Source organism: Eriocheir sinensis, unplaced genomic scaffold, assembly GCF_024679095.1.
Source record: "Eriocheir sinensis breed Jianghai 21 unplaced genomic scaffold, ASM2467909v1 Scaffold247, whole genome shotgun sequence".
NCBI lineage: Eukaryota > Metazoa > Arthropoda > Malacostraca > Decapoda > Varunidae > Eriocheir > Eriocheir sinensis.
The window spans coordinates 163,971-179,374 of NW_026111551.1; the positions used below are offsets into that span (position 1 = coordinate 163,971).

General features: G+C 45.8%; 1 protein-coding gene and 1 long non-coding RNA gene across 5 annotated transcripts; both read left to right on the forward strand.

Moving 5' to 3' along the window:
• Positions 1-352: 352 nt before the first annotated feature.
• LOC126991154 (MAGUK p55 subfamily member 3-like) lies at positions 353-15,104 on the forward strand. 4 transcript variants are annotated; one of them, XR_007745214.1, is made up of 6 exons: positions 353-582; positions 2,787-2,944; positions 10,049-10,177; positions 11,834-11,911; positions 13,378-13,456; positions 14,107-14,245. XR_007745214.1 is itself a non-coding variant. In XM_050849918.1 (4 exons), the coding sequence occupies exons 1-3, from the start codon at positions 401-403 to the stop codon at positions 11,895-11,897; spliced, it is 375 nt and encodes a 124-aa protein (XP_050705875.1). In that variant the 5' UTR covers positions 353-400; the 3' UTR covers positions 11,898-11,911; positions 14,107-15,104. The 4 variants fall into 4 exon arrangements, 1 of the variants encoding a protein (XP_050705875.1); XR_007745216.1 differs by having other exon boundaries at positions 2,791-2,944; XR_007745215.1 differs by having other exon boundaries at positions 2,836-2,944.
• LOC126991157 (uncharacterized) lies at positions 3,818-5,879 on the forward strand. Its single transcript, XR_007745218.1, has 3 exons — positions 3,818-4,132; positions 4,389-5,220; positions 5,669-5,879. It is a non-coding gene; the product is annotated as an uncharacterized LOC126991157 (long non-coding RNA).
• Positions 15,105-15,404: the final 300 nt, after the last annotated feature.

Genomic DNA, 15,404 nt, shown 5'->3' on the forward strand with positions numbered 1-15,404 from the left:
GAGAGAGAGAGGAGAGAGAGAGAGAGAGAGAGATATATATATATATATATATATATATATATATATATATATATATATATATATATATATATATATATATATATATATATATATATATATATATATATATATATATATATATATATATATATATATATATATATATATATATATATATATATATATATATATATATATATATATATATATATATATATATATATATATATATATATATGTTGGTCAAATTTTATTCTCTCTTTTGCCTTGCTTTTCCTGTATACTTGCTCTGGATGAAATAAAGCTATCATTACAATTATTAATATCATTATTTATTTTTCTGAGCCCACAAGTAACCAACCCACCTCCTGTCCCCTTCCAGGTGCAGGCGGAGGGCACCATGACCTTCAGGCTGCTCCCGGCCAGCAGCTCGGTGCACCTCAGGGAGAGCAAGGTGAGGGTGCACGCCTACTTCCACTATGACCCCAAGGAGGACAACAAGCACATTCCCTGCAAGGAAGCCGGGCTGCCCTTCAACAAGCTGGACATCCTGCACATTGTGACCCAGGATGACCCCTACTGGTAAGCCCTGGTGACCTCATAATGAAGCTTTGTGGCTCTCAGGTGATCCAGTGTCCCGCTTGGCCTGCCCCACTCATGGGGAGCTATGCGGCTCAGGCCAACTGAGTGCTGGTGTGTGACATTGCCCCTGCAGCAGCCTGCTAGACCAGAGGACTTGACCGCTGCAGTGGTGCATTCCGTCCACTGGTGAGTCACACAGCTCCCCGTGGGTGTGGGGGTGAAACACACTGACACTGGATCAGCTGGGCGCACCAAACACAGCGTTCCACACAGCAGCCCCATCACAGTGTTCCCTCAGCAGCTCTTATAGGCGACCCTTTACTGAAAACAACAATCACAGTCAAAGGAAACATTTGTAGAAGGTGCTGCAAAGGTGTCACTGGCCACTCACATAACTACATCGTCTGCCTTATGTACAAACACTGCCCCCCGTCTGCACAACAACAGGCCAGCCCGAGGCAGGGCTGCTGCAGCACCAGAGGGGGCTGCCGTGTGTCTCGCTGGGTGTGGTGGTGGGGGTGGCAGTGGTCACGGTGGCAGAGGTCTGGGCTTTCAGTGAGCAAACACACTCCCAACATCTGTATTCAATAGAGAGCACACACAGTCAGAGCTTTTTCGTTGCCTTTCCATATTGGTGGTTATGTTCATCTATAAATGTAGGTTGGGTTGTTTAAAGCACATGAGACAGAGCACAAAAAGGCATTTTCCAATGAGTTCTTGTCTGTTTTTATTTTTTATTAAAAATTTTCACCCAAACTTTGGTCCAACCATTTCAAATAGTCTGTTTGGACGGCGGATTTCTTGGGTCCTTTCCTCCCCTCTGCTCTGCCGCTCACTCCCAACACCTGTTTTTCCCTCTCATGTGTTAGCTACAGGTAACATAGGAGAGGGAAAAACAGGTGTTGGGGCTGTGTGGCAGAGCAGAGGGGAGGAGAGGACCCAGGAATCTACCGCCCAAACGGACCATTTGAAATGGTTGGACATTTTTCAGCCTCTTAATATCACTAGAGCCAGGGCCCCACTGTAGACCCTGAGTCCCCTCCATGGAGTATGAACACTAGGAGACAGTAAAGTAAGGGGAGGGCAGGGACAGAACAATGCCTGATGAGCTAACAAGAGGTGTGTGTTGCTTCTTGCCTTCAACTCACCAATGTCAGCAGGAGAAACAGTCTACACTACAAGTAGCCTCAGCCCCTGCCATCACGGCTGACATGCCCAATAAGCCCCACAGCCTCCCTCACCCTCCAGGCCAACATCAGCATCAGCTCCAGTTTCTAACACTTGCTGTAGTATTGATGCACTGGGTCACCTTCATCAACACAACAGAAATAACCTGAGGCAGGGATCAGTCACACCAGGAAGGGGGGGTGGCTGAGGGAATAAAGTTCCTATTTTTAAACATATCAGTGACTCAGTTTCCATTTGAAAAGCCTCTTGTAGCAGTTGCTGAAATTTTCATGGAGTGTTCTGTGATCCTGGAGACAGTGTTACACAACTTCTGCACCTTGGACGGGAAAAACAGCCACATGAACACCCGGTTAATCTCCTCTGTGGCCTTGGTTAACAGTCATAATGGGAGGCAGAGACGTTAAAAATAAGGACCTAAGTATCATGGCAGGGACCTCAGTGTGTTGGTGGCCATGTCTGGCTCATAGTGGTACCAGTGCAGAACGCCTTGTAAGGGTGCGTCCACACGGTCGAACAATGTCCGTCGGACAAACGCTGCTACCAGTTAACAATGGAAAGCGGAAAGGCTCGCTGATGACGTCAGAAGCGAGCACCAAGAGGTGTACCAGACACTGCCCATTTTCGTAGTATCGGAACTTCGGACACTGCCTGGTGGGACAGAGGCTTGGAAGTACACGATACTGCCAGGCACAGGATGAACAAAGTTACTTGTTAACCAGATGAACTGAGGCTGTCAGTTGATTAGATCTCACCTGCCCTGTCAACATGGCTGACCGTACGTCTGTCACCTGTCTCTTGAGCCCATACTAACACTGACTTAGATACCCGTGGGTTGCCAGCGAACATCAACTTTGAACATTGTCTGCCGATCTTTGCCTGGTGAACGGAGTAGAAACTATGGTACACAACTTCATCTGGTACCACTGTTTGTTGCCATATCAACTTCCTTCATTTCAACGCCTATGACGTCATCCTGGTTCGCCTTATGATATGGTAACACAGTGTCTGTCCGACAGACAGTGTTTGACCGTGTGGACGGACCCTGACGGTTGTTGTGATGTACAGGTGACGGCTTGGTGACGCAGGGCATGGAGGACACAGCGCTGCAGTGGCTCAGCGAACGCCTCGGCCACCCAGACAACTTCACTTCTGTGATATTCCTGCCCAGACCAAGGTATCAGCTGTTACACATTAAGGGATGTTGTTTATATGGGGGTGTGCTTTTTGTTGTGTGTTAAGATGGGAGGAGGAGGTATGCAAAGGTCATGCAGGGGAGGGAGCAAATGGAGACTTTTGCTGGGTTTCATTTTCCTTACTTAGTTTTTTCCTGTTAGTATTGCATATTAGTTGGAATGATGTGGACAAACTAGCTAAAACGCTCTCTTCATAATGGCAGACCTTGCATTAGTATAACCAGTGGCCCAGCAAGTGAAGGCAAGTGAAGAGCTACTTGGGGTGTGGTGAGGCTGTTAGGTGAGGCTGATGGCGGCAGTGCTTCATCTGTGCTCTCAGTAGAATGGCGACCCAGCAAGTGTAGGAATTGAATGGTCAGGCCACACAAACATTGGCTGGAGAGGTGAAATAGAATCTTGCCTGGAGTGAGGTGAGCTACACTGATGGACAGACAGAGGTGGGAAACCATGTGCTGAAGTACAACCCTGAGTGATATATAATGAGATGGACGTGAAATTATTACCTTAGCCAGGGCAGGATGGATCACACAAGACCAGACGGAGGGAGATATGGAGAACTAGGAGTCATAGAAGCCAGGGCAGACAGCAGCCAAGGTGGAGGGATGAAATAAGAACCTTAGCCAGGGCAGGATGCATCACACAAGACCAGACGGAGGGAGATATGGAGAACTAGGAGTCATAGAAGCCAGGGCAGACAGGGAACTAAGTGTAGCGATGACATTAGAACCGTCAGCAGAGCAGGATGGAAAACACTAGCACCAGGGAGAGAGAACTGAAGCTTGCTCCGAAAGGCTTTTTGTGCAGTGGACTAGTACTGGCTGATAATAATAATAATAATAATAATAATAATAATAATAATAATAATAATAATAACAATAGCTGATAATGATATTAGATAACAGTAATGACTGGGGGATTGTTCTCCAGAGCATCCCAGTTTTCCTTCCTGTGTTTTCAAGCCTTTGTACAAACTTGCTATGGCAGACTAGAAAGTTTTTTGAGTATTCATTATCATCATCATCATCATCGTTGTTGTAAGTCATTAGTAATCCAGTGCAGGAAAAGTGTTTCCCTGAAGCTTTCCTCCCCTGTGTCTGGTGCTGAGGTGCCCCATCCCAGCCACTCACTTCATGTGTGCCTGGTTCTCTGCCCCTGTGTCTGGTGCTGAGGTGCCCCATCCCAGCCACTCACTTCATCTGTGCCTGGTTCTCTGCCCCTGTGTCTGGTGTTGAGGTGCCCCATCCCAGCCACTCACTTCATCTGTGCCTGGTTCTCTGCCCCTGTGTCTGGTGCTGAGGTGCCCCATCCCAGCCACTCACTTCATCTCTTCCTGGTTCTCTGCCCCTGTGTCTGGTGTTGAGGTGCCCCATCCCAGCCACTCACTTCATCTCTTCCTGGTTCTCTGCCCCTGTGTCTGGTGTTGAGGTGCCCCATCCCAGCCACTCACTTCATGTGTGCCTGGTTCTCTGCCCCTGTGTCTGGTGCTGAGGTGCCCCATCCCAGCCACTCACTTCATGTGTGCCTGGTTCTCTGCCCCTGTGTCTGGTGCTGAGGTGCCCCATCCCAGCCACTCACTTCATGTGTGCCTGGTTCTCTGCCCCTGTGTCTGGTGCTGAGGTGCCCCATCCCAGCCACTCACTTCATGTGTGCCTGGTTCTCTGCCCCTGTGTCTGGTGTTGAGGTGCCCCATCCCAGCCACTCACTTCATCTCTGCCTGGTTCTCTGCCCCTGTGTCTGGTGCTGAGGTGCCCCATCCCAGCCACTCACTTCATCTGTGCCTGGTTCTCTGCCCCTGTGTCTGGTGCTGAGGTGCCCCATCCCAGCCACTCACTTCATCTGTGCCTGGTTCTCTGCCCCTGTGTCTGGTGTTGAGGTGCCCCATCCCAGCCACTCACTTCATCTCTTCCTGGTTCTCTGCCCCTGTGTCTGGTGTTGAGGTGCCCCATCCCAGCCACTCACTTCATCTCTTCCTGGTTCTCTGCCCCTGTGTCTGGTGTTGAGGTGCCCCATCCCAGCCACTCACTTCATGTGTGCCTGGTTCTCTGCCCCTGTGTCTGGTGTTGAGGTGCCCCATCCCAGCCACTCACTTCATCTGTGCCTGGTTCTCTGCCCCTGTGTCTGGTGTTGAGGTGCCCCATCCCAGCCACTCACTTCATCTGTGCCTGGTTCTCTGCCCCTGTGTCTGGTGCTGAGGTGCCCCATCCCAGCCACTCACTTCATCTGTGCCTGGTTCTCTGCCCCTGTGTCTGGTGCTGAGGTGCCCCATCCCAGCCACTCACTTCATCTCTTCCTGGTTCTCTGCCCCTGTGTCTGGTGCTGAGGTGCCCCATCCCAGCCACTCACTTCATGTGTGCCTGGTTCTCTGCCCCTGTGTCTGGTGCTGAGGTGCCCCATCCCAGCCACTCACTTCATCTCTTCCTGGTTCTCTGCCCCTGTGTCTGGTGCTGAGGTGCCCCATCCCAGCCACTCACTTCATGTGTGCCTGGTTCTCTGCCCCTGTGTCTGGTGTTGAGGTGCCCCATCCCAGCCACTCACTTCATGTGTGCCTGGTTCTCTGCCCCTGTGTCTGGTGCTGAGGTGCCCCATCCCAGCCACTCACTTCATGTGTGCCTGGTTCTCTGCCCCTGTGTCTGGTGTTGAGGTGCCCCATCCCAGCCACTCACTTCATCTGTGCCTGGTTCTCTGCCCCTGTGTCTGGTGTTGAGGTGCCCCATCCCAGCCACTCACTTCATCTGTGCCTGGTTCTCTGCCCCTGTGTCTGGTGCTGAGGTGCCCCATCCCAGCCACTCACTTCATCTGTGCCTGGTTCTCTGCCCCTGTGTCTGGTGTTGAGGTGCCCCATCCCAGCCACTCACTTCATCTGTGCCTGGTTCTCTGCCCCTGTGTCTGGTGCTGAGGTGCCCCATCCCAGCCACTCACTTCATCTCTTCCTGGTTCGTGGTTTGCTGTGGCTCATGTGGTTCCTGGCTTGACACACTGTTACTTTGGTTGTCTCTTTGTTATCATTTATTTGCATGTTGATGTGACCTTCCCAAGTCTATTTATTATCTTTATTTGTTACTAGAATATTCTGAACCTTTGTTCCCTAATCTATGATGCTATCTTCCTTGTAAATCTTTCTCTCTTTCTCATTTCCTCCAGGCAGTGGTGGGCACGGTTCCACTAACTGCTAATTACCAAAGCTAACTTTTTTGTTACTTTTTTGCTAGCTGATTAGCATTTTCACTAACTTTGGTAGCAGCTAGTGGACCAATTAGCTTCTGCTACATGTAGTTCCTCGTCCGCTAACTTAAAGTCCACTAAAAAGTTCATACAGGTTTGCTTTTATCCGTTGTGGGCAGACACAGCACCAGTTGAGCCACGTAGCGCAACAATGCCAGTGCTTCCAGTTTTTGGTAAATTATGCCTTAAAGTTGGGTAATTGGACAATTATTAGGGAAACTTTTGGGTATTTTAGGGTAATGCATCTTCCATTTCCAACTCATTGAACTTGGGGTTTAATACCAAGAATTTAATATTTTCCACCTGACAAGAAATAAACTTAAAATGATATAAATAAAAGTGACAGTTATGGAAAAAAGTAAAATGTGCGTAAATTTGCTGGAATTTTTGGGTAAAATATATGGATTTAGGAAAAACTGGAGGCTTCTTTCTCTTCTCTTTTTGTTGTTGCTCTTTGGGCTCCTTGTTCAGTTCAGCTGCAACGTTGTCACTGCAGTTGTGTTCATTATTGTCGCCTTGTTTATCGTTTGATATCAAAGTCATGGAAGGTGACCGGAGTGAGGACGTTTTTGTTCCGCCTGAGGATGCTGGCCCTGTTAGGGGGCCGTCAGCAGCTGTGGGTGAGGCGGAGGACACTCAAGCTGACGGCCAGGAGTCCCAGAAGATCTGGAACCCGTGGCCCCACCTGGAGAAGTACTTTGTCCTTAAATCAAGAGATATGGCGAACCCCAATGTCTTGCACTTCTGGTGCGTCATGTGCCACCCCAAGAGGACCATGCATGCTATACCTTTCTAGAAAGCTCTATGTCTAAGCTACAACATTTTGAAGTTTCAGGTCACTAGGTTTGTTTATAAGGGTTTTAGAGCCAAAATACTAAACCGGAGCTAAATCCATATAAAAAAGTTAGCGGTTAGAGGTTAGCGTTAGCTTCCACTAATTTCTTTATCAGTTTAGCAATTTAGCGTAAGCGAAGCTAACTTTTAGTTAGTGCATTACCAGTCAGCGAATCTAACTTTCCGGTTAGCGGTGCCCACCACTGCCTCCAGGCAGCTAGACACAAGGGAAGTTTGTTGGCCTGATTCTGTCCTAAACAGTGATCATGTCATCATGAGCCAGGCCACAAGTCCCCACCAGTAGCCAGCTGCCTTGGACTCTGAAGAGTCAACTTTCCCCGGATGAAGGTGATTGCCAGGTGGCTGCAGTGCAGGCCACAGAGAAATTATGTGAAGCCGTACATACAGCTCTGTATATGTAATAGGGCAAAGGGCAGATTGAACACCTGACAGTTTATTTGTACAGTAATTCCTCACTAAAGTGGACTAATGGAAGGGCAAGGAGTGTAGATTGATGCTAAAAGTCTGTTGAATTGAATGTATGATTGGTGCCAGCACCATTTTGTTTGTAAAGAGTGGGGCAGCAACCTGTGGGCCTCGCCATTCTCTGTGTTGTTATGATTGTGCTGAGACAAAAATAATGCTCCATTAATTGAGGATTTACTCACAGGGCAAAAACTCATTTTAATTCACATGTAATCAATCAGCAAGGGCATTCATTCATATGTCATCATCATCATCATTTTGTTTAACGTCCGTTTTCACTTCCTGAGCGGCTGGACACTTTATGACTCTCCTCCATTCCACTCTGTTTTCTGCCCTATGCTCATCCAATCCCATCAATGCCAAGTCTTCCTGTATACACTTCTCCACGTTTTCCTAGGTCTACCAACTGGTCTCCTTCCTTCTACCTCCAATCTCTCCAAAATGCCCAGCACTGTATCCTCCCCTGCTCTCTTCACATGTCCAAACCATCGGAGTCTTTCCCTTCTGAGCACTGTTTCCAGGTCCTGTACTCCACATCTGTTAGCTACCTCTGCACTGGACACCCTGACTTGCCACCTGATGCCCGCCACATACCTCAGCCTTCTGCGATCATTTGCTCTCAATACCTCTATCAAGTTTCTAGTTAGAGCCCATGTTTCTGCTCCATACAACATCACTGATCTAATACACCCCCCTTTCCCAACTCTGGGGTCGCTAAGCGATTTTCTTGGGGTCGCCAAAACCTCAAAATATCAAACATGGTGTTATTCCATTATAGTAACACATATACAACTAAACTAGTGGGGTCGCAGTCATGTCTAGAGGTGCATGATTGGGGTCGCCTGAAAAGAAGGTTGGGAACCACTGTAATACACGCTTGGTACACCCCTGCTCTGCTCTTTAGAGGGATGCTACGATTCACAAGTAGACTAGTCACCTCCCTCCACTTTAACCACGCTGCCGCCACGCTCGCTCTCACTGTCCTCTCCACTCCTGCCTCACAGTCCAGAACATCTCCCAGATAACAAGAAATGTACTACCTCATCCAGCTCTCCTCCATTCACCTCTAGCTCATCCCTCTCAGTTTCTTGTCCTTGCTGTCTCCTTACACAAGCCGGGCATGTAAAATTCTGCACTCCTCTTACACTTCTGAGGCCTGAGCATCTAAGGTGGCACCACTGCCTGCAGCATAAGACTAAATTTATCCCTACTCCCTTCCCACAGCATCCACCTGAGTGTTTTCCTGATTTAATCTTCTCTCTTGCTTCTTTTACAGTCACCATATACTTTGTTTTTTCCATATTAATATTCAAACCTCTCTCCTCCATTCCTTCCTTCCATTTATTAAACTTTTCTTTAACTTCTTCTGCTGTCTCTGCATTTACTACCAAGTCATCTGCATACAGCAGCTCCCATGGTGCCTCTCCTCCTGCTTCCTTTGTTGCCTCCTCCATTACTGTTATAAACAGGAGCGGGCTAAGGGCAGAGCCCTGCTGAACCCACACTCCAATTTCGAACCCATCTGATGTTCCCGCCACTGTTTTCATTCTTCATTTTGTACCTTCATGTAGTGCCACCACCGATTCAACCAATCCTTGTGGTACTCTTTGTCTTCTCAATGCCCATCTTATAATTCCCCATGGTACTCTGTCAAATGCCTTCTCTAGATCTACAAAAACATGATACAGTCTCCTCTTCTCCATGAACCTTTCCTGAAGCTCTCATAGTATATATTGCTTCAGTTGTTGACCTCCCAGGACAAAAGCCAAACTGACATTTATCAGTTCTTATCATCCTTCTCAGCCTCTTCTCCAGGACTTTTTCATACACCTTCCTGCCATGCTCCAGTAACCTTAGCCCCCTAGAGTTACCACATTTCAAAGCATCTCCTGTCCCTTTAAAAATGGGTATAGTGTAGCTTCCTTTCCAGTCTTCTGGTATTTTTCCCTTTTTTAATCCATGGTTTAACACTCCTGTCAACTCCACCACTCCTTCCTTTCCTGCTGCTTTTATTAAATCTACTGTTAGCCCTGAGGGTCCTGCTGCTCTATACTATTATCATTTCCTTAAGTGCTTCTTTTACTTCCTCTTCCATAATATTTTCTTGTGGGCCTTCTACTTTTTCAGTTTCATTTATCGTATATTCATTTTCCTCATTTAACAGTTCACTGAAATATTTACTCCATCTTTCCAATATCTTCTTTTTCCACCATGATGTTCCCTCCTTCATCTTTTTACACACTGTGCCACAACTGCTCTCTCTCTCTCTCTCTCTCTCTCTCTCTCTCTCTCTCTCTCTCTCTCTCTCTCTCTCTCTCTCTCTCTCTCTCTCTCTCTCTCTCTTATATTCATAGCTATCAGGTGCTCCTTGCCGCTTACTCAATAATTCTGGGAACGTCTGAACACACAGGAGGGCATTTTTATGTACGAGTATGTGTATGGGAGGGGAGGACCTAAGATGGGCATTAAAGTTAAAAATAGAAACAGCTGGCTAATTTTCTTTATGGGTTCAACTAACACTTTCGAATCGGTGCTCGACCCAGGCCTGGAGCACCGCTTCACGAGGAAGTAAATCTTCATTCCCGACGAGACGAGCGGCGAGGCGGCACCGCGGCTCCAGGCGGGGCGGCGGCTCCTCCGACACCCGCGTCATGCCCTTCAGCTTCCAGCAGGTGAGTCCCGAGCAGGTTTTTCATTATGAAGCATCCTGTGCAGTCACCGTGACAGTCACGCAGCACTTGATCTTTGTTGATAGAATATTCAATGCTAATCGAGTTCAGGTGGACGCTAATATGTTTGAATAATTATATTTGTATTTAGATGTTTTTGATAAGATTTGACAATGTTAGCACAGATTGAAAAAGTACGCATGACTAAGATTCAAGTGTCCGAATTTTTAAGCTTTTCTACACGTGTCATTCTCAATCAGGCTTGTTTGGCGTGCGTGGCACACACACACACACACACACACACACACACACACACACACACACACACACACACACACACAGTCTATATATGACGTTATGTTGTCATGGCAACTGTTCCAACCAAATACGTAACAAGCCAACAGTAATGAATGTTGACTATTCAATCAGTAAATCAGCGGAACGAGGCACGCCGGATGGTGTTATTAACCGTTAAATAATATGAATGAATCCAGTAGTTTACTTAATAGGTAGTCTATATGTTAATAAGAAAACATCACGCTTCACGCTGACAAGCCTTATTCTCGAAAATATCTTATCCGTTCACTGTAGCTCGACTTTAATATTTGAACTTTGTATATTAGGAAATTTGTCAATCTCTTTCTTGGCACAATGTTAATAGATTAACATTCTAATGATCGTCAGACGGCAACATCCTCCATTCAGTCCTTACCCCCTACACACACACTGGTACAAGGGCGATAAGGAAGGAACCTCGCAGAGGCCTAATTTCCATGTTCAAGCAGCCTTTGTGTCCTCTTCTGAACACACACTGAGAGATCCAGTACGATCATTTGCTGTGTTGTGGCAACTATCCAGGCGACTGAGAGCCTAATAACAACACCCAGGCAAGTCACTACGCGAGATGCCGTGCGGCGAACGGGAAACTGAACCGGTGGTTGAAGCTTCGGTTCGTGGGTAGTTGCTAGATGTCTGGTAATCAAGAATTCTAGAAGGCTCTACATCCAAGCATGGGAACTATGTAGTATCCTTGCAGTTAACAGACCACAGTCTTGCAGATGCACTGGCGAGGTAATGTGCCTGGCTTTGCGTTAAACTGTAGTCCTCCCTCCCGGCCCATCATAATTTGCTGACCGCATGGGTGAGTGGCACCTCTTCCATCATTTTGCTGCCGATATGTGCTCAAAAATAAAGCAAAAAACACCACAACGCGACTTAATTAATTAGGGATGCAGACATATGGGTGAGTTTAAGACATTCCCAGAACACTAACAGACCGTCGTGTCCCGTACATCGATGTGTGTGTGTGTGTGTGTGTGTGTGTGTGAGACTGGTGACTGTAGCTCAGCGGTGCGTCAGTGAACGGTTTATATCAAGGGTAGGCAAGCCTCCTTGGTTCAGATGTCGGGGTGCAGCGGGCGAGGCCCAGTGAGTCGATTTGTTGCCACGCTGTTACCCTTTCCTTGTCAGTATATTTTATTTCCTGAATATGCTTTTCATTTATAAATGGTGTGTGAAAAACACCATAAAATAAAACCTTTCTAGAATAAATGTTTTTTATACAATAACACAGCCTGGAAGGATTGTCTAGCATATAGGCTATTCCTTTTCTCCACATAGGTATATCACACAGGTATATACTTTTTTATATACCCCCAGCAGACGAGCGGCTGAACAGACACTCCCCGGGATGACTGAACGACAGCCAGGCTGGACTGAATGATCCAGCAGTTGCAGGTTAGTGATTGTCACTGCTTAACACACACACACACACACAAACGTATGGAAGTGGATTTTCTATAGGTAGGTAGACTGATAAAGAGGTAGACCTAACCAGGTGAAAATATTAATATATAAATCTAATTACACAAAGAATTTTACCCTAGTATATATTTTGCTTATTGTTCATTATCTTCATTTGCATGAAATGCTGAGCAGCCATTATGAAGGTGTATCGAGGGAGGGAGATAGTTAACTAGTCATTGCCCTGGGTTATCAGTGATCCTGATCATGGGCTGCATTTCGTTCGTATGAATAGGCCAGCTGGGTCGTGTGTCTAGGCAGGGACATTTTGGAACAGTGGAATCTTTACTGCGACACGGACCAAAGTTAGCATCGCGATTGCTGTTTACCTGTTTGGGTCTTGTCATATGACACATAGACATACACTGCTGGCCTTCTATCCCGTACAATGCATGTTTATTCCCAGAGGATAGTAACTAGATGGTTAGGTACTTGTTGCCAGGGACCGACACTTGAGTGGCAATCCGGGGGTCAGGACTCAGGAGTGGGCTGGACAGGTCAAATTTGGCACAGTTGCACCGTAAGTTAATTGGCTCGAATTTTGAACACGACAATGTTAGCAAATTTATTAGTGTGGTGACGCAACCTTAATAATTGTTCCCAGCACCACAGATGTGCCTAGCCTGGGCCATCCCGTCTGATCATTTATAATTATATGGGCCATTAAGTATTAGACGGACCAGTCAGAGGGCAATAACTAATAATATTTGACTCCTTAACCTTTGCAAATGGTAACTTAAAAACAATAAGTTGTAGTTTGTCATAGTTCCCAAACAAGGGCCTTTTGAGTGTATTTTTGTTAGTGAAACTATTATAAATACAAGTATTACTGCATGTCACTCCTGGTGACTGTATTCCTAGTAATACTGACGGCATACAGGCTTTGAAGGAGGGTCATTAGTTTTCTTCATATTTATCTTCAGACCTGAATACTTTCAAACTGTGTAATCTCCTTGATATTTTTTTTTCAAAATAATTCAGTAAGACTATAGCAACAGTAGTTGTGGAGGAACAACACAGAACCTGATGATTGGTTAGAGAATGAATATGATGAAAACCAGAGTTTACCTTCCCAGGTTTCCATTTATCAAGCATCCTGAAAGGGAGGATGAACAGCTAGGTGGGCTGAGTTTTTAACACAGGCACACACATTCAGGAGACCGTGGGAAGTAGACTTTGGGTAACCCGCATGGTACACAGCCTTTATGTGAATGTGTTCCTGCCCACCAACATTTATTCAGGCTTTGGGAATTCTGATTCTGAAAGCATTTTGTATATACTTGAGCTACTTTATTAAACTCAAGTATAGGAATTTCTGAACTAATTATAAGGTCTTTTCAAAGGCTTCTCATCATGATTTACTCCCACACATTTCGTTTTCTTTATTTACTTATCTACAGTTACACTGGGACTTTCCAAATACAGCAAAACATACTCGCCACCTTCCTCTTGGCCACCCTGACTGTTGTACAATTCCATGTAGGTAAACTCTTTACGTACGTAACAACCTCTTCCATATTATTTGTGACATTCACAAGAGCAAACAACTGGTATCTGCCAATGCCCAGTCTACTGGTTGTGTTCATGTTTCTGCTGTTCTTCCAGCTTGTCCATGCTAGATTTAGATCAGATGTCAGACAATTTTAAGCTCAGTTATCCCAGCTCTGTCATCTACGTAGTTTTCTTCCTAATCTTTGTACTCCATCAGGTTTTCTGTTTCATTTGTTTACTGCCACTGATCATGGGTATATTTCCAGGAACATTAGTCAGTTTGCCATTTGCTTTTCTTATATTTCCTCCAGTCACATTAATTAGAAATTCTGATTATACAAATTGATTTAATAAGCCATTTCCCTGAGCATAGGGATAGTGGAGTGTTGCTACTTATGTGACAAAAATTGGTAAGGAATATATGAGTAGGTCTAAGATTAACAAAAAAAAAGGTCAGTGGCTCTGGAGAAGAACTGGAACAATTATAAAATAAAACAAGATTAATTACCCCATCAGTATATTAATGAATAACAAATGCATTAGTAAAACCTTTGTAGCAATCAAATTAAAGTTTTTAATGACATTGCAGCATGTTGAGGGTGGAGGGCTATTCTAATATTGGTGTTACTTTCTTTCAGGTGTGGTCAGGTGTTGCAACCCTCCAATAAGCACCTGTACCAATCTGGATAGAGATGTGTAGTTCACAGTGTAAGGACAATCCAGTTGTCAGTCAAACATCTGGCACTGTTCCCCAAAAGAGCTGACAAACTCCGAGCCAAGTTTTTTTTTCTTTACACTCTGGCCTATAGCGCTGGTAGGCTTTCTTCTGGGCCCTGGTGGTCGACCCAAGCCCGTCATGGCGCAGGCAAGTGTTTATAGCAGCACCATTTCTTCTTGGCTCATGCTGCCCGCCGGAGCTCATTCTTGATTCACTTGGACAGTTCCTCTAGAGTTGGGGTTGATAGGTGATCTTCAGGACAGCACGTGGGTAGCCTTATGCCACTTGGCAATGACTGAAAAATCCCAGGTGGTAGCAGAGAATTTGAACCCGCATTGTCCAGAACTTGGTGAACGCAGGACCTGCACACTAACCATTCAGCCACTGCCTCTCTGTTCCAACATGAGTGAAAAATGAGAGGCCAGAAGAGAGTGGTTGATTTCAAATGGAGAAGTGTCTCGATAGGCTGGAGGAAATAGATGAAGGAAGGCTGCTCTGGAGTTAACCTGCATAAGGAATTAGGATAGTATAGAGACGAGTAGAACGTTATGTAAAAAGGGACCACAGTAGAGGTGGAGGCATGTAGTTAGCAAGCTTAGAAGGGCAATCATCATGAAAATGTCTGTAGAAGACAGAGGGGCAACATTGCAGCAGAGTTTGCTATAGAAGAAGAGAGTTTAGGTTTGACTCCATCGAGTCCAAAACAGCTATGTGAGTGAAGCCCCTCCTATATGAAATGCGCTCTCCATACGAGGACAGACAAGGCCCCTGGATATCATTTGTGAGGGGTAAAAAACTGAAAGACTAATACAGAACACACAACTTCAAAGAAGCTGATTTAGGAAGAGGTGAGATGAAATTATGAGTTGAGGATAGACCAAATATGTTTATTGTTTAAATGGACAGCTGAGTGTTGTCATAGAATAAGGAACAGATGTTCGGAATGTTATCCCTCTGTTTTTATCTCGTGTTTCCTTTCAAGCTGATGGTAATCCTGCCACTGTCTTCCCCTAAACCTATCAGCACCTGTATTCTGTACGACTATTTTGTCTCCTTCTGAGGAAAAAGTAAATTTCTCCGCCTATCAACTCAACAAATTCCATCGTCTATTCCCTAGTCTTCGACCACACTCAGCGGTCCCCTTCCTCTACACTAAATATTCTCTGTCTATCCTTAACTCAAAACATTAACTGAAAACTTATTTCCTCTCTTGCTAAA

Bases quoted from the DNA above. Each gene is read 5' to 3' on its own strand.
- LOC126991154 (XM_050849918.1), top strand. From the start codon at position 401: ATGACCTTCAGGCTGCTCCCGGCCAGCAGCTCGGTGCACCTCAGGGAG. The intron at 583-10,048 runs GTAAGCCCTGGT...TGCTCGACCCAG, and splicing joins ACCCAGGATGACCCCTACTG to GCCTGGAGCACCGCTTCACG. The intron at 10,178-11,833 runs GTGAGTCCCGAG...ATATACCCCCAG, and splicing joins TGCCCTTCAGCTTCCAGCAG to CAGACGAGCGGCTGAACAGA.